We start from the raw sequence: 27698 nt of genomic DNA, 5'->3' as shown, positions 1-27698 counted from the left end.
CATCTGTGATGTACTTTATTTGTTCCCCTTTTAGGTTGGTTTGTTGGTGTAAAGCCCATTCTACACTGCTCAGACCATCTTTTTGTATGATGTTTGTGTATAAAGAATTTACGTCTATAGTTACAAGGATGTCATCTTCATGTATTTTAAAGTTTCTTAATTCCGCAATCAGTTGTCTGCTGTCCTTTAAGTAGGATTTTCCCTCCGTCACCAGTGGTTGTAGGTATCCATCCAAATATGCTCCTAATCTGGAGAACAGTGAATCTATGCCACTTATTATAGGCCTACCAGGGGGATTTGATTGATTTTTATGAATTTTGGGGACATAGTAAATAACTGGAGTTTTTGCTGCTTCTGGGACTAGGTACCTTGCTTCCTTTTTGGTTAAGATCCCTCTTTTTTCTCCCCTTTCGATGCATGATTTCAGTTTTTTCTCATAGTCCCTTTTTGGATTGCCCTTTAGTTTCTTGTATGTATTTGGTGTTTTCAGTAATTTCTCCATTTCTGTTTCATAATCTGTTTTATTTAATATAACTTGGCCTCCCCACTTGTCGGCCGGCCGAATGACAATTTCCTTTTTTTTCTCGATTTCCTTGATAGTGTTCCAAATGTTGTTTTTTTTTTTTTTTTGTTTTATTTAGTTTCATTTTTCTTAAGTCTTGTTCCACCATCTTTTTGAAAACTGTAAGGCTTTCATTTTGTTGCATTTTAGGGTTGAATGTGGAGTTATTTATTAAATTTGAGTGTTTAAAGGAGGAGATTTGTTTATCTGTTTGATTCCTATCTTTATCTTTCGTTATAAAGAATTTTTTAATGTTTAATTTTCTTACAAATTTTTGGAGTTCTATGTATACTTCAAAGGGATCTAGATTTTTGTCCGGGGCGTATTTGAGACCCAAGTCAAGCATCCTCATTTCCTCTTCATTGAAGACTGCTTCAATTAGATTAAAAATGCCCCCCGTCTAATATTCTCTTCTTCTTTTTCTTGATCCCTCCTCTCTTCCCTTTTTTTCGTTTCCTCTTGCCCATCTCTGTGGTCTGTATATTTGATCTGTTCTCTCTTCCCATTGTGTTTCTTCCTGTGTTCTGTTCTTTGATCTGATATCCATATCTCCGGTTGCCCTTGGGTTCCATCCTTGTCGGGGATCTCCGTAGTTTTGGTTTCTGGTGGGGAACCTGAAGGGCTTTTACCCCCTTTGTGGTCTGTAGGGGCCATTGTCTCCCCTGGGTGGTAGTGGCCTCTTTCTGAATGCTGGGGGTCTTCCTCTGTATTCTCTGGGAAAAAAATCCCGCCAATACTGTGGTTCTTCATAGGGGTGTTGATATTCATGTCTTAATGGAGAATATCTATTCCTATATCTGGGTGTTCTAGGGGTAGTCGGGACATTATTAGGTTCTTGTGTTCTGTTTTCATATCTTTCATGCTGTCTATAGTTTCTATGGTCGGGGCTTGCTGCTTCCCTTCTGATCCTAGGTGTTGGTGTTTGTTCAGATATGTCTCTAGGTGTTCTAATTTGGACCGGTTTCCTGCCACATAGTTGTTTCTCTTTCCATTGAATTTTCCCTTGACTCATCTGTCATTTGTCATTGAGATATTGAGGTTTTCTTCTATGTAATTCTCATCAGTTTGCCATTTGTAGACCTCCTGGTTCTTGTAGTCCAGCACATCTCTTTTAATTTTTTTCTGTTTTTTCTGCTGTATTTCCTTATCATATTTCTTTAATGCTTCTTGTAAGTTGTTTTCTTTGTCTTTATATTCTCTTGTTTCTAGGAATGGTATTAACTGGTCTCTTATCTGTAGAATTTCTGATTCTACGTTCTTTTGTTTTCCTTTATTCTTTATTATCTTTATTCTTTATTTTTTGTAGTAATGCGGTCTCACTTTCATTAAAGAATTTATACCATTCCTCCATTAACCCTTTATCATTGACAGCATCATTTGGTGAGATGTCCCACCTAAGTCTCCTTGGTGTGATTTTTTCTGAAATATACATTTCTATTGTTGCTACATCCCACCATACCCTTATTTGTTTTTCTATGCTGTGTTTTAGTTGTTTAAAAAGACCATCCATATCTTGTCTATTTACAACTTGTTCTTGTTTAAAAACTTCTGTTAGATTAATATTCCTATTATTTAAGTACCTAAAAATATCCATTGCTGCAGATTTCTATTTAGCTTGATATAGCCAAACAGTATAAAGAAATGAAAAAATGAATCCGCGCAATGAAAATTAGGTAGAAGTGTAATGTAGAACTGCTGCCTCTACAAGTGCAATCTCCACCAAAGTGGAAAGTGCTGGAATAGAGAGAGGATTAGATGTAGGTGCGGCGCTGTTCTGGTGACTGATTAATGATAAACTGCTATTGATTAGCAGTGTGTTCAGATCTGAGTGGTGTTACAACCTTTTGCTATAAAAAGTGATATCAATATATACAAGGGCTAAATTGCTAATATTTCATTTGTGATTTGTCCTCTTGTGGATAACAAACCTTTAAATAATACTGATATTTCAAAAACAGGTAAATCATATAAAAAAATGTTCCCAATGTACCATGCTATACATAAATGGACCTGATGATTAAGTGCAGTGATAAAGAAAGTGCTTGGTGAAAGATGAGGGGAAGGGGGAAAGGGTTTGATTTTTACAAAGTAAGTGACTTGTGCTCAAAATGATGAACCAGTGCTTGCTGGAAAAACAATATTGCTTTAAAAGTCCTATTATATGCACAATTGGTTTGTGCTAAAAATAGAGTTATTCCTCTAGTAAAACAATATTGTTGAAATAGATCTTCTTCTTCCAGTGCTGGCTTAGTGATAGTGCTGCTTATTCGTGCTCCTAATGTGCATACACTCACCGAATAGCCTCACCCCTACAGGGGTATTGCGCAGTCACAGTATTTGCCACTGTGTAGCAACTCCTGGCAGTTCCGGTTGGTGCTTTTAATGTCGTTCGGCATATGGAAAAGAAGGGATGCCCATAGCGTAAAACCATTTAAAAGACTTTATTTTAGATATAAGCAAAGGTGGTACTCACATTATTAGAGTTTGGTATAAGCATGAGAGGTCAGAATTAAAAACCGTCAGAGTATCCTGCGTGCGTTTGGTTGGAGGTGACGCAAGACGTTCACAAGCCACGCCCTGCGTGTTTTGTCATTGGACGTCTATGGGAGCGTGCTTCTTGCTACACCTCTAGTTCTTAAATAGTGTGCGGTGTTTATATTGCACTTGCACACTTTTGTTTTGGTGGTGGCCATTTTAAAAGGTGCAATTGCTCCAGAGCTCAGTAAATGAGGTAAAGCTTCACATTGCAAAGAATAACCAATCACGTGCAAGGAAAATAAAAAAACAGCATTTTTGCTTGCACATGATTGGATGGTGGAAATCAGCAGAGCTTCTGCTCATTTGCTAAGCTCTGGAGCAACTGCTCTTGCAGAATGCAACTGCACTTTGCAAAGTGCACAATCAATTTGCCTTTAGTAAATCAACCCCCAAATTTAACACACCTGCTTCCCATTCACAACTGAGACCTTGTAACACTAACAAATCACATGACACCGGGGAGGGAAAATGGCTAATTGGGCCCAATTTGGACATTTTCACTTAGGGGTGTACTCACATTTGTTGCCAGCAGTTTAGACTTTAATGGCTGTGTGTTGAGTTATTTTGAGGGGACAGCAAATTTACACTGTTATACAAGCTGTACACTCACTACTTTACATTGTAGCAAAGTGTCATTTCTTCAGTGTTGTCACATTCAAAGATATAATAAAATATTTACAAAAATGTGAGGGGAGTACTCACTTTTGTGAGATACTGTACATAGAATATAAAGGGAGACATTTTTCTTGAGTTTTTCTTGCACTAAAGGTAAACGATAAATTCATATTCATTTGAATTGATGATATTAATAAAAGGTAGAATATAATACAATTATCTATAAAAATATAAATATTTGTTTAAAACTGTAATTTTCGGTTTCGGTTTTCAGCCAAGTGCATCCTGCATTTTCAGTTTCTACACCAAAATTTCCATTCAGTGCACCTCTAGTTGTCATCTATGTGAAAATATTGCAAGATGTATTTGCACAAGCAGTCCCTACCAGTGTCAGCCCCTCCATAGGGAGTGTACGGGCACCCCCCCTTCTAAATCCATGCGCCCGGCTCCTAATGTGCAGGGCGCCGGACGCATAGATTTCAGTGTGGGGCTTTTTTTTTTTTTTAAGCACATGATTATAGGGGGGTGGTGGTGTGAGTGGATCGAGAGCCGCGGGAGGGGTGGTGGCAGTAGTGCGAGTGGATTGAGAGCCGCGGCCCAAAATTATTATATTATACCACCAGCCGCCACTGGTCCCTACTATGGGGAAAAAATGTAATAAATTTATATATACACAGTGTATGTACATAGTATGTATGTATGTAAATACATAGACTAACATGTTCAATCTGCGACTGGACAAAGTTTCTCTTCATTACATCATAATTTTCTACTCGGATTTGACAACAGTGGCCAAATTAGTCCGGGAAAGGTGTCATGCGATGTGGGAGGAGCTGCATGATGTTGTCATGCCACAACCCACAGAAGAGCTTTGGCAAAAGGTGGCTGAAGAATTTTGGCTAAAAACCCAATTTCCAAACTGTTTAGGTGCCCTGGATTGCAAGCACATTTGTGTGAGAATGCCTGCAAACTCAGGATCCAGAATTGTACTTCTGGGTCTAGTTGACACCAACCTGCATTTATATTTCTATTGTAGTTGGGGCCTATGGGAGTGCTGTTGATGCTAGAATATTTCGCAATCCTGCAATGGGACGAAGACTACATGAAGGACGCTTGTGGATCCCCCCAAGGAGGCCACTACCTGGAACCACAGGACCAAGCCTTCCTTTCGTTCCCACTCCAGTTGCTTGACGTTCTGAAAAAATATGACAAGATGCCCTAAGAAAGTGCATTTACACCATTTCATCAGTACACAAAGCATTTTAAACTAGGAATATGCCTGAGCTCATCTCTACCAGGAGGGAACCATGGGTGCTCCACTGGCAACAAACACTATGCCACTGCATTCACACTTTGCAAATACAAAAATAAAAACTTCCCTTGTGCAATGGCAGCATTCTGTTCTGTACAGGTCTGAATGTACACAAAAACGTTTGCAATTTCTTTTATTTACTTATAGAAATTATTTTATTTACTTACGGTCTGGACTTAGGGTTGCCACCTTTTCTTCAAGTCAAACCCAAACACTTTAGCGGCGCATGGCAATTTTTTTTTATAGTATAAACTATACATATATTTTGCTATTAAATACAATTTCTAATCATATGAAGTTAAGAACAAGAGACCCCCTTTACATCAGAGTCCACAGTTCCCCTTTTACATCTGAACTCGCAGAGTTCCCTTTCACTGTAAGAGGGGACTCTGCAGACTCTGATGTAAGGGAGAACTCTGGGAACCCTGGTTTACAGGGGAACACTGAGAACTCTGATGTATGGAGAAGACTCTGATGTAAGGGGAAACACTGTGGCCTCTAGTGTAAAGGGAAAATCTGATGTAAGGGGTGCTCTGAGAACCCTGATTTGCCTTAGTGTACTTACTCAGAGGCAGGAGAGAGAAGGGGGAGATTTCAGTCACAGACAGGGATGGATGGCAAGCTCATTCACCCCTTGGCAGTCAGCACCTCTCATCCAAATGTATCTGAGGCTGCTGGACTTCAAATTTCTGGCTCCAACTTACTTTGCTATTCTGAGGCACAGTGCAGGTATTGGAGTGTGAGTAGACACAGAGGGGTAGGGGTGGGGGGGAAGAGGCACAGATCGCGCCCTCTCTCCTCTCCTGTCTGTGTGTGTGTTTGGGGGTGGGGGGTTGTTAGTGCTGGCTTTGGGCAGTGTTAAAGAGTGTAACAGACACTCTCAGCTTAGACAACTGCAGCAAGCAACCCTGCTGGGAAGCCATAGTCCAGTCTAAATATTGTGTCCAGGTTTCAGGCAGTCTGAAACCCGGACGTATGATTCCAAACCTGTCCGGGTGAATCCTGGACAGGTGGCAACCCTATCTGGACTCCACAGCCTGTTTCAAAAGGGCAAGCTCGCTTGCATAAGGATGCCATTTGCGGGGACCATAACGTGCTACAATACTGCTGCGAACTGCTTGCTCATCATTAATATCCCACTTATAGCGGCCTCGTACTGATTTCCACCAAATGGCCAAATCGTCCACTAAAAAAAGTAAAAATAAATAAATAAAAACTGGAATCCAAAAAATGTACATAAGGGGATAGTCAGAATTTTCCTAAACACTTGAACTGTGCCTAGACACTGAAAACACTGCACAGCACAGCACATAGCAGCTACATGAATGTAGCTGCTATGGAAGAAACACAAAATAACTGTCACTGTCACAGTGAGGAATCAACCCAGAACTACATGGGAAAATCTTGTCTCAAGGCAGCTGGGACCATAGTCACCAAGAAAACAACTGGTAACACACTATGCCGTGAAGGACTAAAATTCTGCAGTGCCTGCAATGAACATCTGAATGATTCAAAGGAGAACTGGGTGAAAGTGTTGTGGTCATATGAGACCAAAATCAAGCTCTTTGGCATCAACGCAACTCGCTGTGTTTGGTGGAGAAGGAATGCTGCCTATGACCCCAAAAACACCATCCTCACCATCAAATATGGAGGTGGAAACATTATACTTCAGGGGTGTTTTTCTGCTAAGGGGACAGGGCAACTTCACTGCATCAAAGGGACGATGGACGGGGCCATGTACCATCAAATCTTGGTTAAGAACCTTCTTCCCTCAGCCAGGACATTGAAAATGGGTTGTGGATGGGTATTCCAGCATGACAAAAACCCAAAACACAGGGCCAAGGCAACACAGGAGTGTCTCAAGAAGAAGCACATTAAAGCGGGGTTCCACTTAAATTTTTAACTTAATCTTACCCCCTTCAGTTAATTGCATAGATGTTCAAATGCTGCACGAAAAATTTTTTATCGCTGTAATTACCTTTATATTGTACTTTATTGTGGAACTTCCTGTCTCTCCTCCCATGGGAGTAGGCGTGTTTATTGCCTTTCCCCGGCGCCGCACTGTCTCCTGGGAGCTTAGTGTCAGGCTTCCCAAGATTCAGTGCGGAAACAATGATCATGCTTGCGAACAAGCTGTGAATGAACAGCATTCACCGCATCCAGGAAATCAATGCTTGTGGGCTTCACATGCCCACAAGCAAGATGGAAACAGCCAGCATCACATTTTTTAAGTTATTCTTCAGTACGAAATCAGAGAGAGGCAGAAATATTACACCCAAACTGTGAGTATTATTTTGGGATTAGCAAAGTGTCTCAATGACCTAAAAAAAAAAAAAAAAAAGATTGGTCGCTGGACTCCCGCTTTAAGGTCTTGGAGTGGCCTAGCCAGTCTGCAGACCTTAATCTCATAAAAAAATGTTTGGAGGTAGCTGAAGGTTCGGGTTACCAAACGTCAGCCTCAAAACCTTAACAGGATCTGCAAAGAGGAGTGAGACAAAATCCCTCCTAAGATGTGTACAAACCTGGTGGCCAACTACAAGAAACGTCTGAACTCTGTAATTGCCAAAAAGGGTTTTGGCACCAAGTACCAAGTCATGTTTTGCAAAGGGGTCAAATACTTATTTCACACATTAAAATGCAAATCAATTTATAACTTTTTAAAAATGTGTTTTTCTGGATATTTTTGTTGTTATTCAATCTCTCACTATTAAAATAAACCTACCATTAAAATTATAGACTGATCATTTTTTTTGTCAGTGGGCAAACGTATAAAATCAGCAGGGGATCAAATACTTTTTTCCCTCACTGTATGAGGTACGACTGCAGGACATCTTTGGCATGGGCCATGGTGTAAGGCTGAAGCTGCAGTGCATGTGCTCTGGGGAAATGGTGGCTGGACAGGAAGTTAAACTTTGAATCTTGATCTTGGAGGCCAAACCCTCTGAATATGCAAAATATTATTTGTTGTGTAGAACAAGTATTAAGTATTCGCACCTGCGCACATTCGTGCATATTTGCATGCATGAGGCGTAAATTACTGACCAAAAATGCAGATTTTTTTTTTTTTAACTGAAGAATACATAGCGCTTGTTTACACGCCTGTGTGTGCAGGCACATTACAATTAATTATATTTTAGCTCAGTAAAAAAATAAGCTGTACTGAGCTTTTTCAAGCTGCAGTGTGCAAGAGGCCTTATTCAAAAGGTTGCAAAGCTTCCCAAAGATTTCTTCTAGAGACAATCTAAAGTTTCAAGAACTCAACGATGTTCAATTAGAGCTTCAACTTGCTAAGGCTGACATCAACTTACCTGGTCTCAGTTACCTTGACACCCCTCGTGGCAACAACCCTATTGTTCTCAAGCTACCATATGGCATTCAAGAAAAATGGGCAGCGCTTGGATCAAAGTATAAGGAAAAACATCAAGTTGCCTTTCCTCCTTTTTCCTACTTCTGCGAGTTCATCAAAAGAATTGCAGACACTAAGAATGTTCACCCCCTCCAAGGTCCAGTGTCAGTGAATAGGACTAATGTTCTACCTGCGCCTGCTATAGTTCTTGAAATGATTGATCAAAACAAGAAAATTGAGGACCCAAATCGCCAATGTTCGATACATAACAAACCACATCCACGTAAGGAACGTAAGGAACCTTTTAAAGAAATTTGGGGTTTGCTAACAATGCTGTGCCTCCACAGAACACTTTCCAAAGGACTGTAAAGGTATTATCAAATGTATAGAGTGTGACAGTGATAACCACGTACAAGCTCTTCATCAATTTCTGCAGAAGTCTACTACGCTCACAAACAATCTTCCTGAGGCAAAGAAAGGCAGGGAGCGCACAGATCAAACATCACCTTCCACCTCAGTGTTCTCTACATGTACAGCAGTCTGTGGAGAAGGACTCTGTGACAAATCCTGTGCAAAGATATGCTTGGTCGTGTATACCCCAAAGGTCAACCTGAAAAGGCCATAAGAATGTATATTATTCTGAATGATCAGAGTAACAGATCTCTTGCAAGAACACCATTTTTTGATCTATTGATCATAAAAGGAGAGGTTCTTTTGCCGCCACTACAGAAGTCTTAGGTAGGAGAGCCAGTGGGTCTTGTAGTTGCTCCTCTGAATGACAATGTGGAAATAACCTTGCCCACTATCACTGAGTGCAACCAGATTCCAAGCAACAAAGAGGAGATCCCTACTCCTGAAGCTGCCTTTCACCATTCTCACTTGAAGGACATAGCTGACCAAATACCAGCCCTAAAAAAAAGTGCTGATATCCTGCTGTTACTCGGCTGAGACCACTTCTTGCCCAGCCTATAGCAGAATGACGGCCAGGCGGTGGTTCCGTTATCCTGACTGGACGTCATTTGAGGATAACAAGTCAGCATGCGCCCATGGGGGAGCGCAGCGCAGCGATCAGTGGTGCGGTGTGTCAGTATGACACACCGCAACTCCGATCTAGGTAAAGAGCCTCTGACGGAGGCTTTTTACCACTCGATCAGCTGTGTCCAATCACAGCTAATCGCTGTGTAAACAGGAAAAGCCATGTATCAGCTTTTCCTCTATCCCATCTGAAAGATTGGCTGCTCTCCTGACAGGGGGTCTACGCTGAATGATTATCAGAGCAGCCCCCCAGGAGGATGCCCACCCAGGACCACCAGGGATGCCCACCATGGATGACCACCAGGTATGCCATCCATGACCACCAGGGATGCCAATCAGTGCCCATCAGTAATGCCTGCCAGTGCCTCCTTATCAGTGATGCCCATCAGTACCATCTATCAGTTTCACCCATCAGATCCACCTATTTGTGCCCATCAGTGCCACCCATAAGTATCCATCAGTGCAGTCTTTCAGTGTCGCATATGAGTGCCCATTAATGCCGCCTATCAATGCCCATCAGTGCTGCATATCAGTGCCTCCTATCAGTGCCCTTCAGTGCTGCATATTAGTGCCCATCAGTACCATCTCATTGGTGCCAACTCATCAGTGCCCGTCAGTGCAGCCTCATCAGTGCCCATCAGTAACTTGTTTACAAAATTTTATAACAGAAACAAAGAAAAACTTTTTTTTTCAAAATTTTCGGTCTTTTTTTTATCTGTTTAGCAAATAGTAAAAACCCCAGTGATGATCAAATACCAAAAGAAAGATCTATGTGTGGGAACAAAATGAAATGAAAATTTTGTTTGGGTACTCTACTCTGTTGCATGACCGCGCAATTATCATGAAAAAAGCAATAGAGCTGTAAGCTGAAAATTGGCTTGGGCAGGAAGGGGGGAAGTGCCTTGTATTGAAGTTAAGGGTGCACAAAGTTCGTCATCAATTCAATGGGTCCACACGATGCACCAAATGCTCCGTGTCTGGATCTAGGCTGGGTCCTCATAGGCAATGTCTGTCGAGACAAAGGCAGAAGGTCCTACTCAGTCTCTTACTTTAAAACACAAGTCCTGTTAAACGGACGGACTACTTGTTCTGCATAATGACCACATCAATATAATGTGAAAGAAAGACTGTTTAAAAAAAGGTGTACAGTGGCACATCATACAAGAAGATAAGAAAGCTTTTAAATTCTGGGATGATCACCTCAACAGCACAGTGTTCGAGGTAACCACAAAAGACAATGAGTTGGTAGCTACCATGGATGACAAAGAATTCTTGAAAACCATGAGTAAAGAGTTCTACCAAGATGATTCCAACAGTTGGCTAGCACCTCTACCATTTCGTACCCCAAGAAAGAGACTGCAAAACAAGAGGGGACATGCAGAATCAAGGTTTGTTTATTTTAAAGCGCCGTTTGAACCGGAAGCCTGAGATGAAAAAGCACTTTGTGGACTTTATGCAGAAGATGTTTGAGAAAGATCCTGCTAAGCCTGCACCTCCTCTTAAGGAAGGAGAAGAATGTTGGTACATACCATGCTTTGGTGTCTACCATCCTCGCAAGCCTGATCAGATTATGGTGGTCTTTGAATCAAGTGCTCGTCATGAAGGTGTCTCCCTCAATGACAATCTCACTGGGCCTAATCTGAACAACAATCTTACAGGAGTTTTACTTCGCTTCAGACAAGAGCCAATTGCTTTTATGGCTGACATTCAGCAAATGTTCCATTGTTTCATTGTTCATGAAGACTGCAGAAACTTCCTCAGGTTCCGATGGTGCCACAATAATGTTGTCAATGATGAAGTCATATACTACCGGATGAAGGTACATGTTTTCAGTAACAGTCCTTCTCCTACAGTAGCAATTTATGGACTGAGGAAAACAACTCAAGAGGGTTAGAAATAATTTGGATCTGATGCACAACAGTTCATCGAAAGGAATTTCTATGTAGACGATGGACTTAAATCTCTGCCTACAGAAGAAGCTATTGACCTCACTATAACCCCGAACATGCTTGCCACTGCAAACCTGAGACTTTACAAAATCATCTCCAACAGTGACAAGGTTATGAGAGCCTTTCCTTCTGATGACTATGCTATCAGTGTATAGAAATTCCAACTAGGATCTGACCTTTCAATTACACAACTCAGTCTTGAATTGCTTTGGAATGTTAAGCAAGACACATTCACATTTCAAGCATCAGTCTGTGACAAGCCCTTCACAAAGCAAGGAGTTTGTCTACCGTGAACAGCATTTGTGATCCGTTGGGTTTCTTAACACCTCTCACCATTCAGGTAAGATACTGCTGAGACAACTTAGTAATAGTGAACTTCTTGAATAACAAGTGTAAATGGAAATTCAACCTACCACATTCCTCTCACATGGGAGGCTCATGGGAACGCATAATTGGAGTTGCAAGAAAAATCCTGGACTCTATGCTACTGGACTAGAAAACTTCCCAGCTTACACTTGAAATCTTAGTCACTCTTCTTGAAGAGGTGTCTGCTATAATCAATGCAAGGGCACTGGTCCCTGTGTCCTCAGATCCAGAGTCTCCAGTACTGCTCACTCCAGCCACTCTTCTTACCCAAAAAATTGGGATAGCCACTATTCCCACAGAGGAACTTGATTATCCTAACCTTTACAAGCATCAATGGAAATGGGTTCAAAATCTTGCTAATGTGTTTTGGAACTGCTGGAAGATGGAGTACCTTTCTAACTCAAAGTCGCAGTAAATGGCAAACAAGCAAACCCAACCTACAAGTGGGAGACTTAGTTCTCTTGAAAGAGACAGATTCCCATCACAATCATTGGTCTATGGGTCTTATTACAAAGACTATGCCAAGTAACGACAGAAAAGTACAGAAAGTAGAAGTTAAAGTAATGAAAGAAGGTTCTGCACACCTTTACTTCAGGCCTATAAAGGAACTAGTACTTCTTTTGCCCAAAGAGGAAGACAAGTCTCACAAGTCACCAACTTGATTCAAAGGGAGGTAAGAAGGATTGGTGCATGTTGCTGCCTTCTCTTTTGAAGATGGATTTTTCCATGTCACAACTTGAACCTTCGAGACCAACATCTGCAAGTATTATGTTAATGTTTGCATTGTTTTCCCTTGTTCTTCCCTTCCCTCTTGTTTTTGCAAATGTTCCTGGAAAAGAATCTTCATTTGCTTATATTTGGACTTGGACTAAAGTTTGTTAATAATAGAAATCATAGATTTTGACGGGGAGAGTCATGTTTCACATGCTTGTGATATACCTTTAAAGTGGTTGTAAACTCTTACAGACCACTTTTCACTACAGGTAAGCCTATAATAAGGCTTACCTGTAGGTACTGGAAATATCTCCTAAACCTGCACGGTTTAGGAGATATTTACCATATACACCTGCGCTGATGTCATCGGCGCATGCGCACTTTGATCGTGCCATTTCTATAGGGCCCATGCCGTGACCGTCGGCTCCTGCATGCATGTGCGGGAGTGACGTCATGCGCCTCCGGCCAGTCACAGAGCCAGAGTCTGCGATTCCGAAGATGGATGCTTCCACCAGCGGGGATTTTCCAGACATCGCGGGTTTCGTTTGCAGGTAAGTGCAACATAATGGGCTAGTGTGTGATGCATACTTGCCCATTATGCTTTTACTTTGCAGGGGAATAAAGAGGAAGTAAAACCCATCAGGGTTTACTTCCTCTTTAAATGTTATTTGTATTCTGTTCCTGGTTCCTCCCCTTCCTGTAGCTCAGTTTTATTCTGTATAGTTAGCTCCACCCTTTGTTCATTTTCCCAGTAATGCATATCAGCCTCATATCTCATGGATTGGATCACATTACGATCTTTTGACCTATACGATATTCATTTTTGTTAGATCCTCAAAGTTTATGGATTAAGCTTCACAAGATCTGCAAAGTGTCGTCTGGATTGAGTCACTGTCTGTTTATCCAGCTAAGATTGGGTTATCAATATCTCATCACAAATGTAAGTTACCGAGATCACACTTATATTGCTTAGATTGGAGAGGCAGAACAGGTGGGGACAGTGCCGGATTAATAAGGGGGCAAAAAGGGCAACTGCCCTGGACCCCTGACAGAAGATATTTCCAAAACAATATAAAATATTATATAAATAATAAATAATATTAAAGTAATTTAAATTATATATTAATAAACAATCCTTTTGTTTTATTAAATGTATCTTGGGAAGTCAAATTTTGCCTACCAACCTCTGTAAAAGGTTTTACTCGGGGCTTGTATATTGTATCGATTTTAAAAACGATTATTGGCAGCTCAAGTGAACTACACATATAGCGCTTACGTTCTTAAGGGAGGTGGCCTATGATTGCGTGTGTGTGCACGTGTGACCTAAGATATTGTGTCATGCATTTTGAAAATGTGTGACTGTCATTGAGCATGTAAGCCAACTCTGTCTATGAGGGCCCCTCGAACCTGAAGTGCCCTGAGTCGCCCACAGTCTAAATATGGCCCTGGGTGGGGGAGGGGTGAGCCAAGGCTAGGGAGGCAAATAGGTCCAGAAGAATGCTGACTGAAGGAGACAGCAGAGTATCAGAGGGGTTAGCTAATCTGTGTGCCACTGCTCCTTTCACTGCCAGTCACAGGGTACGGGTGAGAAGAAGGCCTGTAATTAAAGGGGAAAATACAGCAGAGAAGGATCAGATCCCCACCATTACCAGGTAGGGCTGTACTGTGTGGCAGAGCTGTGTAATCTTCAGGTCTGGGAGACCAAAAATGCAAATCCTTTGACAGGTACAGCTATGTATTTAAGTGCCTGGAGTTCAGCTTTAGGTATTAAAAGTTTTTAAAAATCTTTTAATAAACCTTCAAAAGTATGTGAGAATAAAATGTGTTATTTCTCAATCAGAATGGAGAAGATATTTCTGTACGGGCTGGTTCTGTGTTGGAATGTTATGCTGAGTGCAACCTGTGAGCTTTCTAATATTACGATTGTGCTGGAAAAGGAGGAATGTGGAGCCTGCGTCTCTGTGAATGCAACTTGGTGCTCAGGATACTGCTACACCAAGGTGAGTGTGATAAGGAGTTTATATAAAGATTATGTATACAAAACCTGCATGCTAAGGCCAACACAGGACAGCGGTATAATGAAGACAACCCGTCAGAGGACACCCAGCCTACTAAAAGATAGCAGTGAATGTTGGGCCTTGTAGTTACCCAGCAATAGGAGAGAAAGAGCTTGCCTATACTTATGTAAAATGTATGATACCATGTTGCTGTAGGAATAGAAGTCATACTTGTGGTTATATAACCTTGCTCAATAGTTAAAGTGGAACTACACTCACAATATACTCAGCTTCCACCTTCTAGCAATGCAGCATTTACAGTGAGGGAAAAAAGTATTTGACCCCCTGCTGATTTTGTACGTTTGCCCACTGACAAAAAAATTATCAGTCTAAAATTTTATGGTCGGTTTATTTTAACAGTGAGAGATAGAAAAACAACAAAAATATCCAGAAAAATACATTTCAAAAAGTTATAAATTGATTTGTATTTTAATGAGTGAAATAAGTATTTGATCCCTTCCCAAAACATGACTTAGTACTTGTTGGCCAAACCCTTGTTGTCAATCACAGAGGTCAGACGTTTTTTGTAGTTGGCCACCAGGTTTGCACACATCTCAGGAGGGATTTTGTCCCACTCCTCTTTGCAGATCCTCTCCAAGTCATTAAGGTTTTGAGGCTAGCGTTTGATAACCCGAACCTTCAGCTCCCTCTGAATATTTTATAGATTAAGGTCTGGAGACTGGCTAGGCCACTCCAAGACCTTAATGTGCTTCTTCTTGAACCACTCCTTTGTTGCCTTGGCCGTGTGTTTTGGGTCATTTTAATGCTGGAACACCCATCCACAACCCATTTTCAATGCCCCGGGTGAGGGAAGGAGGCGCTCAACCAAGATTTGACGGTACATGGCCCCTACCATCGTCCCTTTAATGCAGTGAAGTTGTCCTGTCCAGAAAAACACCTCCAAAGCATAATGTTTCCACCTCCATGTTTGACGGTGGGGATGGTGTTCTTGGGGTCATCAACAGCATTCCTCCTCCTCCAAACACGGCGAGTTGAGTTGATGCCAAAGAGCTTGATTTTGTTCTCATCTGACCACAACACTTTCACCCAGTTCTCCTCTGAATAATTCAGATGTTCATTAGCAAACTTTCTGCCTGTACATGTGCTTTCTTGAGCAGGGGGACCTTGTGGGCACTGCAGAATTTCAGTCCATCACAGCACAGTGTTACCAGTTGTTTTCTTGGTGACTATGGTCCCAGCTGCCTTGAGATCATTGACAAGATTCTCCCGTGTAGTTCTGGGCTGATTCCTCACCTTTCTTGTGATCATTGAAACTCCACAAGGTGAGATCTTGCATGAAGCCCGACCAAGGGAGATTGACAGTTATTTTGTGTTTTTTCCATTTGCGAATAATCGCACCAACTGTTGTCACCCTCTCACCAAGCTGCTTGGCGATGGCGATTCCATCCTTGTGTAGGTCTACAACCTTGTCCCTGACATCCTTTGACAGCTCTTTGGTCTTGGTCATGGTGGAGAGATTGGAATCTGATTTATTGATTGCTTCTGTGGACAGGTGTCTTTTATACAAGTAGCAAGCTGAGATTAGGAGCACTCCCTTTAGGAGAGTGCTCCTAATCTCAGCTTGTTACCTGTATAGAAGACTCCTGGGAGCCAGAAATCTTGCTGATTGATAGGGGATCAAATACTTACTTCACTCATAAAATGCAAATCAATGTATAACTTTTTGAAATGTGTTTTTCTGTATATTTTTGTTGTTTATCTGTCTCTCACTATTAAAATAAACCTACCATTAAAATTATAGCCTGATCATTTCTTTGTCAGTGGGCAAATGTACGAAATCAGCAGGGGGTCAAATACTTTTTTCCCTCACTGTACATTCCTCGGCAGCCACTGTCATTTTCTCCCCAGTAGCCAGGTTTTCAGCCCCTTGATTGGCTGCTAGGGGATGACATCATTCCGCGGATGTGCAGGGGAGTCAGGTATTGCGCCACAGCTCGAGTGTGTCGGGAATACATGCTGAGCTGCTCATGTGCATTCAATTGAAAACTTCCAACAGGCAGGTACAGTAAGTGTGTGCTTTTGCAGACGTTAAATAGCATGTCTCTTTTGCAATAACAAGCTACCTCACAGTTTTCTACAGCTTAAGTTTAGTTCTGCTTTAAAGTGGTTGTAAACCCTTTTAAAAAGTAAAAAAAAAACCTGCAAGACAAAGGCATAATGCATAGCAAACTAGCTCACTATGAATTACTTACCTGAGATAGAAGCCCCCGCAGCGGTCCTCATTCACTGCTCCGGCAGCCGACATCTCTCCGGGATGTTACTTCTGGGTATCGCGGCTCCGGCGCTGTGATTGGCCGGAGCCGCGATGATGTCACTCCCGCGCATGGCACAGTACAACTGAAGCAACAGCATGTACGTGCCATTGCTTCAGTGCGCATGTGCCGATGACGTCAACACATGCAAATACAGGGATATCTACTGAACCGTAGGTTTAGGAGATATCCAGTGTAGCTACATGTAAGCCGAATTATAGGCTTGCCTGTAGTATAAAGTGGTTGTAAAGGGTTTACAACCACTTTAAGTGGTGACACCATCAAATACATTCAATTATTTTTCATTTTATCTATGTAAAGAAATAATAAGCCTACTAAGGGCTCGCAAAGCAGTTAAAGAAAACCTGTTATAAGAGAATCATGGATTCTGACTAGTCTGACCTCTCCTGAAAATGCTAACTGCGTGGCTGCTGTGATGTTCCCCTTTTGCTTCAGTACATTTAGTTGCTGACCTGCTGCAAGTATGCAAATAAGAACTTCTTATTTTCCCTCCTGGCTAAAACTGGCCATACTTTGCTCTATCTTTTGAAGATTCCTGCTAGATCAACTGAAATTCAAACAGTGTATTGCCCTGCCAGAACAGCTCCATTCAACAAAATTTGATTGTTAAGTCGACTTTAGTCTTTTTGGAAAATTATCAGCCAAACAGCACCTGCATCCAATCAGATGTAGGCGCTGTTTGGATGCTTCAACAGCTGGGGCTACAGGCAGACAGATTACAATAGCTCGGCAATGGTATTTGTCTTTCTGCTCTGTTCGCATGGATGGAGGAATGTGTTAAGCTGGCCATAAATGGATCTTTTTTTTTTTTTTCAATCAGTCAGCAGGCTGATGAGAAGAAAACAAACAGATTACCCCATCCACTCAAACGAAGTGGATAGAGAAATCCTTCCTCTGTGCTATCATATTCTGACAGTGGGGGACAATTCTGAGAGTGGAAACTCCTCCGCTGTCAGAATACACTGATCAGCACTGCAGCCGATCAAATGTTCCAACATTCCCATTCGGGAGAAGCCAATCATTAAAGTGACTACTTCAAGCGGGAAAGATCATAAAATGGATTGAAATTCAGCCAGTCCTCGCTAAACCAGACGATATTTAATCCATCTATGGCCAGTTTTACATTTCTTCTGTTCAGCCCCCGGGCCGAATGACATGAATCTATACTGTAACTATAATGTCTGTGGACAGCTTACTTTTTGGCTTTTCTGACCTGCATTTGAGTGTTGTCAATTCCATCACCTGTGGCTCAGAAAGAATTGAAGCCAGTGGGTCAGCATAACAGCCAGAAAATTTGCAGTTTCAAAAGAAGGTCAGTAATAGGAGTCCCATATTCCTCATATGACAGATTTGCTTTAATAGAATGGAAAAGATATGTGAAAGTGACCCTATCAGATTACAGAAAAGCCAAACCAAAGTTCCCTGCAATAGAAGAGCTTTTATACTCAGCTCTCTGGTAGCCTCTTAAACAGAAACTTCACTCCCCTCTTTTAAGTTTTTTTTATTCCCTTTATTTGATTCTTATTTGGTTGTTCTAAAAAAAAAAAAAACATACTCACATTCTCAGCTAATAAAGCATTGTCTTGTAAAACCTGATGCTCTGCGCTGCCATCTTCTGCCATCTTCATCTATATGGACATCATCAGGGGGCCGGGTGTTCCTTTTCTGGGTTCTTGCACCTGCCCCCATGATGGCACATGAACAGTGTGCTGGACATTGGCCTGAAGCCTCCTGTGATGGATGACTATGCAGGAGGTTTGGAGAAGGGAGAGGGACCGTCATTCCTGCCTTGGGGAGAAACCAGGAAGTGCAGGACAGGAACTTGGTGAAATAATATTAATGAAAAAGAAAAACAATGTTTTAATCTGATTGTTTAACAGTAGGAGGAAAAATATGTAAAGTACCTAAAAACAGTGAAGGTCTGCTTTAATGACCTTCTATGTAACAATGTTTGTGCCTGGTGATTAACCATTCAGGCCTGAGCACTACATCCTTTGAGGAAGGTCTCATGTTCCCCCATAAATAGCATCTGCAGGGTATTTCTCACCACTTTTGCAGACAAGCTGAGCTGCAGAGGAGCATTGCAAAGGTTAGTATTTGGTGAGGGGGGGGGTCCATATCAGTTATCACCTACCAAGAAAGTTTTGAAAGGACCTCTTAAAAAGGTTTATTATGTACATGTTGCTTATCTCTTTCACGGTCATTTATAAAAAACAATGAAGATACTACATAAGCCTTTCTCAACCTTTTTAATATGGAGAAAGTCTTGTAATAACATTTCAGGGAACCCCAACTAATAATTCTATTCTATAGTTCACAGTATATTAAAGGTCAATGGGAAGAATGTTCCTTATATTTGTTGTCATTGGGAAGAAATCCCTCCTTAAGCTGGCCATAGAAAGTGATTTTCTTTCCTGCAGCCATAGCCAGTATTGATGGGGAAATCCCTCCAGTGAAGCCATTGTGTTTTCCTGGTGAGGGGAAGCTGTCCCACCCTGGGAGAACACAGTGGCTATAACAGCCATCAACAATAATCGCACGTAAAACCTGGCAAGCTGGTTGTACTCAAATTGATTGATCAACTTGGGTACGTTCAGTCTGCCCCTACATGGTTTGAATCTCTGAACCAGCTGGGATTCGAACCATCTATGGTCAGCTTTACAGATAGCTGAAAAGATCGTTTGTGTCAGTGGTTACTCATCTAAGAGGCAGAAGTTGCTCATTGCACAAGGAACCACTAGTAACCTCTTGAGGAACTATACGATTCCGCAGAACCCTGTTTGAGAAAGATTGTACTACATGTTTCTTTCAAAAATGGTTTGTTATTACTACATTAGTTGTATATTGCCCTCTTAGAATAGAGCTGGATTGTTTTAGGTCCTGACCTCCACCCAGTCAAACATGCCTAAACACCTCTAGTAGGGTCTGTAGACATCAAAATAAAAAAATCCAAGCCATAATGATCTAAATTTAAGGAAGTAGAAGTTCCCTCATTTTGCTTCCAACAGTTAATTTTTAGATATCTGATAACTCTAAAATGATGAATCAAGACAGATTAGGTTGGTTTTGGTTGGTGAGCATTTTAGACAAAGCATCTATTTGCTAAAATCATCCAGAATATTGTAATTTTTTTTAATATGTAAAAATCTAACACACATGGAGAAAAGGCATGATCAAACAACTGTCATATGTTAAAGTGTCTGCTCTATAGTCGCATAATTAGGAGACTTTTACTACGGGGAGGATTGACTGCCCAACCTATGCATACTACTCTTGTGTTGTCACTACAAGACACAGCAGTGTTGTAGGGGTTGAAGGAAGGAACAATGACAGAGCGAGGGACACAGGTATCCAACATTGCTCAAAGTCTTGAATGCGGAAAAGTCTTTAAAATGGAACTTGACTCCCTCAATCAACATGAACTAGTTTTAATCCCTATGCTGCTAGCATTAGTAAATCGATAGGAAAGTATATCATATTTACTTGTTTTAAACTTTTTTTTAACATTTCTTCAGTTACTTCCTGGTTTCCAGCCTAGGCAAATGATGTCATGCATCCCAGGAGTCTTCAGTAGGGGAGGAGGTTTTCTCAGCTAAGCACACCCTCCTGACTGCATGCCTGAACTAAGGGAAGATGGATTCCAGGAAGTAAATACTTAATTAATCTGCCCTTAGTCAAGATGGCCACTGTCAGAAATGCTAGTGGGTGTTTTCAAAGTCACTTCTCATAAAAATAAAGCATGGAGACCTGAATGGATGGGGGAGTTTGCTTTGACTATTAATTCATTAAATAGCATTTTTGGTTTTTGGTGCTGAGATGCAATGTAGTTCCACTTTAATACATGAATTCTTAGAGGGCTCATGTAGGCAAAATAATCAAAAGCCCTCAGCAAATTGCTAAGGGTTAATAGTGCAACCAAAGATGAGTGTTTGACTCATTCATGTCTGATTTAACCCTGTTTTTGCAGCTGTTTCTAAATATCAGTCACTGTGTTCATAAACTGCTAGCTTTGTTTCAGGCAACAATAAATTGTGACACAGCCATGTGGGAGGAAAGCTGAGGTAGGAATCTGTGGTTTATGAAGAGAAGTGAGTCAGAAAGAGCTGCAGGTAATTTCTGTAGAATCATATTACATGCAGCTTGTTCATTCTGTGGACAGCTCTCCAGTTGGAAAACTGTAGTATATTCTGTGTACAAACCTGTAGGCAGTTGCATTCTACCTTCTCCACTGCAGGGGGCACTCACCTGCAGTGGCCTTGCAGCTGGAGAGGAAGTCAAGAGGAACATAGTTCCCCTATGGTTTCCTGGGTCACTGGCGAAGCTATCAGGTTGGATGCTGCCATGTGACTCTGGCAGCCATCTTGGATCAGGCAGAGCCCATTTAAGGCCCTGGCTCCCAGGTTCGGCATGGTTTTTTGCAAGTGGGTAGAGTAGGGAAAGATACACTGTCTGTTAGGGATAGTATTAGTGGTAGGGAAAGGTTCCAGATGAGGAGGAAAAATGTAAGGTCGCAACTCTTCTGGGCACCATCCCGCTTGAACACTAGATGGCCAAGCTATATTCTGAGCTCTTAACAGACACTGTCAGTCCGGCTGAAACCTGCTCTCTTCACGTTGAGGAAACCATGAGTGTACCCGCTTGGGCAGCCTTCCCACTGGATTTGTTGTGACTGTTGCTGCATTACTTCAAAAGAGTTTTTCCATTGTACCTGACTGTCTGAATTTTTATGCGCTGTATCATGCTGCACCCCATCTACAAACCTAAAAACTGTCCATTTTTACATTCATTATTTTCTTAGAGATTAACCAAATATGAGTTGATCTATACACATGTGCATATATTTTACACCTTTATTTGTTCTAAATATTTTCCTTTTACATTTCAGGATGCAAATTTAATGTACCCACAGAAATCAGAAAAGCAAGGTGTCTGCACGTACACTGAGGTCATTTATGAAACCGTGAAAATTCCAGGATGTGCTGAGAATGTAAATCCTTTCTACACTTATCCGGTGGCTGTTGACTGTCACTGTGGACGATGCGATTCAGAAACCACTGATTGTACAGTGAGGGCTTTAGGGCCCACTTACTGTTCTCTGAGTCAAGACTAAGTAATGGAGATGGCACTCTTATACTTTCCAACCTGACTTACACATGCTTGTCTCTTTCCATTTGCAATGCCAAGGCTTCTAACTAGGGTGGGACAACCAAAGCCCTTCAGCTGTTGAGGAACTACAAACTCTAGTGTATCTTGTATTTTTTTCAATGAATAAATGAAATTCACTGATTGAACAAGGTAGAGATCGTTCCCGCCCCTTGTCATTCGCCCCTTCTCTCCAACTTGTCTAATCAGAGAAAGCCTTGTATTCATTAAAAAAAAAAATCAATATTTTCTATGAATGACAGAGGTGCCAAGAGAGCAACCCCCTTTGTTCAAATTACAGAACGCAAGTTGGCCGAACAACACCTGGAAGAGATCAGCGCTGACTGTATGTAGCACAGGCTACGGCAGTGAATTTATCTCCAGCAGCCTCCCAGATACAAGATATAAAGATATAGATGGAACCCAGCTGTGGGTTAGGCAAACCAATGAAAGTTTTAAAAAAAGATAATTTCTTGAGTTCAATTTTAACATTTTCCATTCTTTATTTCAAAGGTTGTGGGCATATTTCATCAACAGCTGAAAGTCTGCAGGTTTTTTTCCTACTTAGCAATACAATTATGTATCAAATGTAAAGCAATTACCGTTATTTCTTTTTCTATAAGGGTGAACCAATTCATTTATAAGGCAGCAGCATGGTCTTACTCCGCTGCTTTAAAGTGACACTAAACAATATCCTTATTCTCCAAAAATAATCTATACATATCCATTAACTAAAGGGGAACTTCACTGAAAGTAGTAGTAAATCCACCTTTTCAACTTGTACCTACAGGTAAGCCTATAATAAAGCTTGCCTGTAGGTACTGTGAATATCTCCTAAACTTGCACTGTTTAGGGGAAAGTTACACTACATGCACCGGTGACATCACCGGTGCATGCTCTGAGGGTCCAGGATACCGTGCTAGATCTTCAGAGCCCATGCTGCATGTGCATGGGAGTGACGTCATTGCGCCCCCATCTACTCATGTAGCCGGAGGCCATAAATTCGTAAGGAAGACCGGGTGAAGATGAAAGCCCTGTCAACGATGACAGCGTGCCACTTTAGGGCTTCGTTTTAAGGTAAGTCTTGCATAGTGTGCTAGTATGCAATGCATACTAGCACATTATGATATTGCCTTGCAGGAGAAGTTGTTTTTTTTTCCTCTTAAGCTGTGGTTTACTACCGCTATAATATTGGAAGTTGTCCTCCTATGCATGTGTTGGGCAGATTTTTTTTTTCAGTGAGTGGCTACATTGTTTTGGCGATCGGAGCAGAAGTTTCTTCCTCCTTATACTGTCCCCCATGAGCTGCCAAACCTCTCCTTCCTGCTCATTTTTGTTTGTTTGGAACAAGCAGTGCTTGTTAGTTGTGGTTTTGTGACCTGCTCTATGCACACTGCAAATCCCATTGTCTGTAGTCCATAGTCCATCTTAACAGTAAGCAAGAGAGGGTGGCTACATTCCTACATACAGTGGATATGGATGTAAGTTGTGGTCCCCCCAAAATCCATACCAGACCGTTATCCGAGTATGCAGCCTGGCAGGTCAGGAAGGGGAGGAGCGAGCGCCCCCCCCCCCCTCCTGAACCATACCAGGCCGCATTCCCTCAACATTGGAGATGGGTGCACCTTGCCCCCGTGTTGATAGGGACAAGGGCCTTCTACCGACAATCCTGGCCGGTGATTGTCAGAATCTGCAAGCGGGGGGGCTTATCAAAATCTTTAAAAAGGGGGCCCCCAGATCCCAGCCCCCCCCCATGTGAATGGGTATCGGGTACATCATACCCCTACCTATTCACCCCAAAAAGCAGTGAAATGTAAAAAAAAAAAAAAAAAAAACAAGAGCCAGTTTTTGACCAGTCCTTTATTAAAAAAATAGCTCCGAGCTGTCTTCTCCCCGAACCGTCTTCCCCCGTTGCCGTCTTCTCTCGGTGCTGTCTTCTTCCTTGCCGCCCGTTGCCCACTTTAAAAAAAAAAGCGGCTCTTCTTCTGTGGCTGTCTTCTTCCGTTGTGTTGTCGCCCGCTGTCTGACATATCTTATCTTGGCCATCCGATGATGTCACCCGGAGAGCGGGCAACTGATGGCGAGAAAGAAGAAGGCGGCTCGGGGAGAAGACAGCTATTTTTTTAATAAAGGACTTGTCAAAAACCGGCTCTTGTTTTTTTACATTTCACGGCTTCCAGATTCCGATAAGCCCCCCTGCCCACAGACTCCGACAACCACCGGCCAGGGTTGTCGGGAAGAGGCCCTTATCCCCCCCAAAGCACCTACCCCTGATGTTAAGGGCATGCGGCCTGGTATGGTTCGGGGGGGGGGGCGTTTGCCTGTCCCCTCCCTTTCCTGACCTGCTGGGCTGCATGCTCAGATAGGGGCCTGGTATAGATTTGGGGGGGGTCCCACGACATTTTTTTTATTATTGTTTTGGCGTTTTTTTCGTGATATTTTTTTTTCTTTTTTGCCGTCAATTTTTTTTCTTTTACATTCATCTGTCAGCAGGGAATCCCTGCTGACAGCTGATAACTCATCGGTTGTTAAGGACGCAGTAGCTGGCTGCCCGACCCCCTCAACCAGCTATATACAGTGTGATTAAAGAGGGGAAAAAAAAGGTTTAAAAACGAATTGAATCGGATGTAAGCGGATGACATCCGCTAACATCCGTTTTTCATCCGCTCTTTTTTAAACAGAAGAAAAATAGGGTTTTCTTCCATCTCATCAAATGGAACTTAATGGAGGAGGATGTCAGCGGATGATCATCCGCTAATGTTTGCTAGCCCATAGACATACATGTATGTCCATTTTCATCCACCAACCCATGTGAAAAGACCCTTAAGAACACATATGTGAATAGGATTTTTTTTTCTTCTTTAAACCAGAGTTTAGTGTCACTTTAATGCAGACAGAACTCCATGAGCTACCACATCTTGCTCCCACTGCAGCTTACATTTATTGGTGGGTTCCTTAAATGCACCCTATGCTATAACCATGTAACTATTTGTATAATGAATCCGCTTTCTGTTTTAAATAAGCTCCTAAGTGTTTTCCAATCGCATGTAACCTAAATAGAACAATGTAATAAACCTTTTCCTCTCTGTTTTATTTATCACTTAAAAAAATTGCTTGTTAGATCTACTGTGTGTATATATATATATAATATGTATATGTATATATGGTCATGTCAGTAGTTACAAGTTCACTCCATACTGTTGTTTAATAGAAGGTTTATTGGAACTGTAACGGCCCTAAAGCATGGGAGGGGGGTCGGTGCCCAGACGTGGCTCTATAGGAGGTAAGGTAACACCTCTTAACTTCCTTTCTAGTTAACAAGTGTCAGACAGAACAGGATGTGAGAGGAAGCGCTCCTGATAGGGATATGGGCAGCAGTAAAAAACAGATTTACTAGAAGAGCCTGGAAACTCTGGAAGTTTTGTTTTAGAACTTCTGTCAGGATTTTGCTACTCAGGGTAAGTGTAAAAGATGAGATCGCCACACGTTTGTAATAACTCAAACATAGATGATAAAAAAATCCTAAAAATATCCATGCTAGGTCAGAAGCAAATACAAATAGCAAGCAGCTACTTCATCAACCGTGACACCAGCTGTTAGTAAAATCAAAAAATATAAAAGCAGCACATAAAAGCAGCAAATATAAAGATCATAAATGTGCAATGTGCAAAAAAAATATATAATATGCAATATGCAAACAATCTAGTATTAGATCATTATTGTAAATCACACATGAATAATCCCATATAAGGTGCAAATTATCCCAGCAATAGTTTAACTAGAAAACATACAGGTGAGTAAGATTAAACACATAACCGCATACATAATAATGATACAAATCACAATTGTGCAAAACTTATGTATCAATGAAAACGAAAGTCCTATATCATATTGTACCAATAAAAGTGTCCATAAAGTGGAAAAAAAAAAATGTTGATAGATGAGCTGTGCCACTGTACAACAACAGTTAACGTATGCCTCTTACCGAATGGTGTGAACCATAAATTATAATGATCATAGAAGTGTGTGATAACCCAGCATCCAGGTAGGTGGTGTCCACTCAATAACAGCTCCAATCAGGTCAAATATAGAGAAAAAAGCCAAGCATAGTGAAGCCTGTTTTACATTCCATTCTCTTTACTTAAAATGTATAAGAAGTACCTTCAACATTCTTGTATAAAAGCAGAAGTAATATATCCCAGTAGACTGTCAGCTCATGTGGAAGGAAAGCCACGAGTATTGGATTACCAGACGTGATGTCGTCTGTGCAGGCCAAGTCAATGCGTTTCGTCATCAATGATGTCCTGCCCCAAGAGGACATCATTGATGACGAGACGCATCACGATTGGCCTGGAAGGACGACATCGCGTATGCTAAGCCGTTACTCGCGGCTTTCCTTCCGCATGAGCTGACAGTCTGCTGGGATATATTACTTATACCAGGGGCGGATCTACAGGGGTCGCAGGAGTCGCCATCTGGTGGCAATAGGAGAAGACACTGCACAATGAATGCAAAGAATCAATGATTACAATGACAGTGTGGGCACGAGTCTAACAGCCACTATCAAACTGGCCACCGCACTGTCCTCATATTCTTTGATTTTTGTGCATTTACTGTCCAGTATCTTCTCCTATCACCACCAGCACCTAAGCCTTGGAGAAGAGGGAGTTGTCAGTCTCCAAAACATGTTGACTTTGATCTACTATGGATTTTTCACCAAGATGAATACATATATAATGGACGTATTACAAATGTGCGGCATTCTCAACGTTTACATTTACTTTGGACTGCCCTGGGGATCCATAGGGGTACCCTGTACGATAGAGAGCGGCCTCCTAAAACTGGACATCACATCTGAACATACTTACCTTTGGATCCAGCCCTCCATCAACACTCATTTAGGATTTTACTGATGTGGTTGATTTTTTTTGTAACTGTACTGGCCTACCAATAAGTGATTGTTCCAACATCTATTATGATATATAATTTAGGAAATCCTCTGTGTCTCTGTATGTGATCTGTAAATTAGAAATGTAATTTGGCAAAAGCTCTGAAATTTTATGAAAAGTTTTCTAAAGGTGCAATAAAGAGGTATATACTGTGTTTTGCCTTGACGTCTTTTTAAATTGATTTGAGTGTTTGGGATTATTTTGTTTTTCTGTTTTTCAGCTATGCTCTTTCTTCAATTATTCCTTTTTTCAGTTTTTATTTAAAAATAAATATTATGCTTTCAACATCTCCATTGACGGCAATCTGAGGTTTCTGACATTGTCACTGTGGCAGGTGTCCCCATTAGGGATGAGTTTCAGGTTTGGGTCTACCATGGATATGAAGCAGACCTATCATGTTCAAGGTTTGTGGCCCCAATAAATTAATGAAGGATTTTGCTCCTTACCTGTGCTCTTTGTCCCTTGTAAGTTTGGGCCAACCTTGCTCATTGAATTTCCGATGCTGGCCAATTTCACACTGCTGTATCAACTGCAGTCTCTTTATTCCTAAAGTGATATTAAAGGTTCAGTGTTTTATAAAAAACAAAAAAAACAAACATGTCATACTTACCTGCTCTGTGTAATAGTTTTGCACAGAGCAGCGCCAATTCTCTACTTCCTGGGTCCCCCGCGAACCCCCCCCGACCAGTGCCCCCAATGGTAAGCCGCTTCTATTGTGCTTATGGTGTGATATTCATAGGACATGTGACTCAAAAATGTAACACGGGTGCGTTAATGATGCGTTCTTGCTGCATTTATAATGCATTTGAACTGGGAGGT

The 27698-nt window shown here is 41.5% G+C and overlaps 1 protein-coding gene across 2 annotated transcripts in view; it reads left to right on the top strand.

Annotated features, from left to right (window-relative positions):
• FSHB (follicle stimulating hormone subunit beta) overlaps positions 1 to 27027 on the top strand; it is a 39603-nt gene extending 12576 nt beyond the window's left edge. The window contains exons 2-4 of one of the 2 annotated variants that reach the window (XM_073604528.1): positions 13268 to 13377; positions 14278 to 14437; positions 21674 to 27027. In XM_073604528.1, coding sequence (XP_073460629.1) covers positions 14279 to 14437; positions 21674 to 21898 — 384 coding nt within the window. In that variant the 5' untranslated portion in view covers positions 13268 to 13377; position 14278 and the 3' untranslated portion in view covers positions 21899 to 27027. The remainder of the gene's footprint in view (positions 1 to 13267; positions 13378 to 14277; positions 14438 to 21673) is intronic. The other variant, XM_073604529.1, reaches the window with a different exon arrangement.
• Positions 27028 to 27698: the final 671 nt, after the last annotated feature.

Source organism: Aquarana catesbeiana, linkage group LG11 (genome assembly GCF_042186555.1).
Source record: "Aquarana catesbeiana isolate 2022-GZ linkage group LG11, ASM4218655v1, whole genome shotgun sequence".
Classification (NCBI taxonomy): Eukaryota; Metazoa; Chordata; class Amphibia; order Anura; family Ranidae; genus Aquarana; species Aquarana catesbeiana.
The sequence above is the reverse complement of the archived record's forward strand: the minus strand, read 5'-3'. Positions and strand labels throughout refer to the sequence as shown.